The sequence below is a fragment of the Gossypium arboreum genome, chromosome 3, assembly GCF_025698485.1.
Source record: "Gossypium arboreum isolate Shixiya-1 chromosome 3, ASM2569848v2, whole genome shotgun sequence".
Taxonomy (NCBI): Eukaryota; Viridiplantae; Streptophyta; class Magnoliopsida; order Malvales; family Malvaceae; genus Gossypium; species Gossypium arboreum.
The window spans coordinates 91,107,799-91,112,562 of NC_069072.1; the positions used below are offsets into that span (position 1 = coordinate 91,107,799).

General features: G+C 32.3%; 1 protein-coding gene across 1 annotated transcript; it reads right to left on the reverse strand.

Annotated features, from left to right (window-relative positions):
- Window positions 1-225: 225 nt before the first annotated feature.
- On the reverse strand, window positions 226-3,428 carry LOC108455595 (uncharacterized). Its single transcript, XM_017754142.2, has 6 exons — window positions 2,916-3,428; window positions 1,482-1,608; window positions 1,067-1,206; window positions 885-947; window positions 720-788; window positions 226-643 (listed from the first exon to the last, which is right to left on the reverse strand). The coding sequence occupies exons 1-6, from the start codon at window positions 3,117-3,119 to the stop codon at window positions 572-574; spliced, it is 675 nt and encodes a 224-aa protein (XP_017609631.2). The 5' UTR covers window positions 3,120-3,428; the 3' UTR covers window positions 226-571.
- Between the last annotated feature and the right edge of the window lie 1,336 nt (window positions 3,429-4,764).

Here is a 4,764-nt window from a genome sequence, read left to right on the forward strand (position 1 = left end):
CAATTATATGGATATTAAAATGAAAAAAAAATTAAATATCAGATTCAACAGCCTCATGTAATTACACTTTCTTCTATGCCTGCCCACTTTGTGAGCTCAATACTCAATTGAAAATGCAGATATAATTTTAAGTCTACGTTTTTCTTTTTGTTACAAAAACTACAATCAACTTCATGTTTTTTATTCTTTCTTTACCCTTTTTATTTATCAGCTTAATCCCAAGTATAAATGAATAATAAAAAATATATACATCTTAAGAAATCCACTTCACCAAGTCTGCAGTACATAGAAAGGAAGTCACAAGGATTTCTTAGAGGTCTTGTAACTCAGTTTTGGATCATATCTACATATAACTAATCTAACAAAAAGGAAGAAAGAACCTCTATAGCTTCAAGTAAATATTAACCTACTCAACAGAGGGAGTGCAAAGATAAACAAGCCACAAGTACATACATACATATATATATATATATTACAGATATAGCTACTAGGGGACAAGGACATTAGGATACCAAGTTTCTGTTAGCATTGACAACCCAACTCAAAACCCGTCTGAACATTCTTATCGGGGTCATTTGCAGACGGTCTTCAATCTCTTTGCAGCCTGAACAAATCCCACAATGACCTGAAGCTCATCCATTTGCTGCACCAACACACGCCATTTGTTTAGAAACCAGTCAACTATCAATCTGGTTTGAGAAGAAGAGAAGAAAGTTTACCTGTGACACAAAATGCCTTTGGACAACATCGACTAGTTGCTCTTTTGATGGATTGGGAATGGCATCCACCTAGCAATAGCAACAACCACGTCAACATTTAAACATCTTTTTTTTTCCTTTACTTACAAATGTGTACTGTTTGTTGTTTCTCAGTAGGAAACTTACAAGATTGAAGTGTCGCCAATATCTCCACAAAGCAGCCATCTCAAGTTTGCTGAGGTCAACCTTCTGCAAGGGAGATATTATGGAAAAAACAAAGACAATAATTAGGCTAAGAATAGATGGCTAACATAATTTAGCAATACTGTATTATTGCAATAGACCAAAACAAACTATGCAAAACTTACCGTGGACCCACGAGGTGTGGAAACAGACCCCTTAGACTGTGAGTCACAAGAAAAAGACCTGCTCATAGTCTTGTGAGAAGAACCGGTAGATTTATGCGTTCTATGCCTCGATCTGTGGGACTTTTGAGTGTCATCAGATGCTGGAAATTGAGACATAGAACAAGCAGGATTAAAGTAAAATAAAGGGTGGTGGGACCAATAAAAAGATAAAGAAATTAGACATTGAAGCTTTTAGGAATAGTGAAAGTAAAAGTGAAGACACAGAGGATCCAATGTTCCAAGCTCAACTAAACAAATTATCCAAAATCATAGTCCAAAATGGTTAATCACCAATTAAGTATAATTATTAGGATGATAGGCATAGCACTCCCCTGCCCCTCCAAGACAGAACACGTAAGAACACATAGGAACTCACCCATGTCTGATCCATTCCACTGCATGTTTTCGAATTCAAGATCGTCATCTTCTTCATTGCCGGTAGGAGCTTCAATCACGCTAAGTGCATTTCTCTGTAGCTTTACTTCTATGCCATTGGTAAGAACCTGTGGTATTTATTAATAAGACAAACAAATATCACCATCACCTACAAAGTAAAGAAATGCCTACTCTTAACTAAAATATGCAACATAATCAGCTAGAATTAACATTGTTCAATTGTCTTTCCATCCACCAGCTAATCCATAGTTTTTGTTCCTACTTTTTGTGTCTACAACACATAAACTCAAGGAGAAATCTATGAATTTGTCAAAAAAATAAAAAATAAAAATCGGCAGTAATAATAAAAGAGGAGCAAATTACTGGGAAACAAAATCCAGCTTATTTGAAATTTATCAAAAGTGGAAGCATCTCAATTGAATCAAAATATAATCATTTTCAGAAAACAATGAATTAATAGCATATTAAATCATGTGATCCACAAATGGAAGTTACAAATAATGGGAAAAACAATGAATAATAATAATAATAAGTGGGATCTTCTCAAAAACCAAGAACGCAAAGTCAAGTGTGGAAATGATTGCAAGTTTTGAATAGCTGATGAACATCAAAAAAAGAAGTATGGAGAGATCGATATCCCAGCAGAAACAACATCAAAACCCAGAAAATAAAATATGGGTTTTATTATTATTATTATTATTATTATTATTATTATTATTATTATTATTATTGAGAAATGTTATAAAATCAATTCCAACAATATCAAAAGAATAGCCCAATCATGCATAATGATAAATTTCTTAACAAATTTCAACAGGAAAGAAATGGAAACGATTAGCAACGATTTAGAGTAGATTGCAAACATTAAAAAATTGACTAAAAATCCAGAAAAATAAAAATCCATTGTAACAATCCAGAATAGCATCATACATTAGGTAAAATAATTAAAAATTCCAGATCCAGGGACGAACACTTACATGCAATCAAAACCCACATCCAAAACCTCAAATTTGTATTTTGTGAGAGGTAAAATGTCATTGTTTTTATTTGATATAATGATACCGATCAAATTCAAGCAAATATAGAGAGATTGTTTAAAATTTGCAGTTTTATTCAAAAAAAAACTTATAAAACAGGACATTTAATTGTTTTAGAGAGATTATTTAATGCAAAATCACCCAAAAAGATATGAATTCATGTAGTGAACCAAAAGCTTTACTAGCAAACATTTAATCATAAAAATAAAAACTTCGAATTGAATCCACATTACCTTAAAATTTCAAAATTAAATTGACTTGATCTTGAAAAAAAAAATCAACATTATAAAGAAAAAAATCAAGAGGAACCAATTTCCAGATCAAGCAGCAGAACCCATTTTCCACCAAAACTGAAAAAAAAAAAAACAAAGAGTTACCAGCCAATGCCACCCGCCAAGTCCAACAGCCTTCTTGACCACGCCTTGAAGACCAACGAGCACAGATTTAGTACGGTTATTCCCGGTGACAACCACCTTAGTATGACGTGGCAGAACCGAGAGCTCTTCTTCACTACTGTCTCCGCAGCTCTGAAACTGCGAGAAACCCCCGCCATTGACGGAACTCTCCATTGCCTCCAACATAGTTTCTCCAACAAAAAGAAGCCCCAACTCAGTGAGTCAATCAGGTGGGTCAAACTCGGTAAAAAATTCAAAGCTAAGGATCAAAATTACATTGGATCGGAAGATCATGCATTAGTGAATACGTATATGTTATTATCGTAAGCAAAGGAGAGAGATTAAGAAAAAAATATGGGATTTTTGTGGAGAAGAAATAGAGAGAGAGAGAGAGAGAGAGAGAGAAAACACAATTCGGAGAGGGAAAGAAAACAAGAAAAAACAGAGCATTTTCTAGTGAGAGAAAGACGAGTTACTGGTTTTTGTTTATTGGTTGGTGTCGCTAGGAATCCCGACAAACCGAAATGGACCAATTAAGGAATGCCACGTAAGGATGTTATAGTTTTCTCATCAATCATGCGTTACAGTGAGGTAGAGAAAATTTTCTAAAACGCCACTAGCGGTTTTTTCTTCAAGGAGCGGTTTTATTTTGTGGGGGTTGACCGTTTGACTAGCAGTAAAATGGAGTACGTGGGTATGGAAAAATGGCCTCATTGCCCTTCCATCAAATTTCTAATCTAGGTCGAATTTTAAGATGTCTCGTGGAAGAAGGAATTAATTAAGAAAAACTTTTGAAAATACTTTTGGTCATGGGAAACACATGATAATAGTACAAAATTTTCTTCTAAAATTATTTTTTATTGAACGTCACTAAAATTATTTTAATATATTTTTCTTTCCTTTTCATGCTATTGAAAATTTTTTAATGTTTTTTAATTTTTATAAGTGTTATAAATACAATTAAAGTATATAATATAAATATTAGATTTTGTCACACGCGATAGAAAAAATTCTATATTAAAATTATTTTCTTTTAAAAATATTATATATTAAATCAATATAGGTGAAGCAATAATAAATTTATATTTGAATATTATTATATCGTGTTTAATATTTGAATTTTTAATTTTAACTCTTTTATTTAAAGATGGTACCAAAATATGAGAAGATAAAATGTCATCATAATAATATTAATTATAATTTAAAAGGAGTATTTATGTAATTTCATAACTAAGTTGGTGACCCAATTAAGGTAACACCAATTTAGTATAATGCTTAAATATAGTATAGATGTACAAAATACAATATAAATACATGTCCAAGTAATCACAAATATCAAATTATTATAGCACAAATAAATTGTCCAAGTTGTCATAAGAAAGAATCAAATTATTATAATACAAACGAACTAAGAACTGATACAATCCAAACTAAAGCCAATGAGTTGAACTAAAATCTGCACATGGCAACCGCACAGGATGGGACACAGAAACCCATGCATATAATTGCACATAATGGGACTCGAATTTGGGTATTCAAGACCTAAGGCCTCTACCTTTTCCAATTGTTCAAGGTTTGCAAAATGTCTTTTATGGCATAATAGAATATAATTACAAGTATAAATAAATGTTTGGGAAACTATAAACTAGAATCAAATCATTATAATGCAGAGACAAATAAAGAATTGTAAATGATTCAAAAACTTCCACTTACACAATTGTGTGTGATGTAACTAGAACTTGGATACTAACTCAATGCCTGGGACCTCGTCCTTTCTTAATAATATATTGACCAAAGATCCATCTTAGAAAATAAGGTTGTTCCCTTCAGT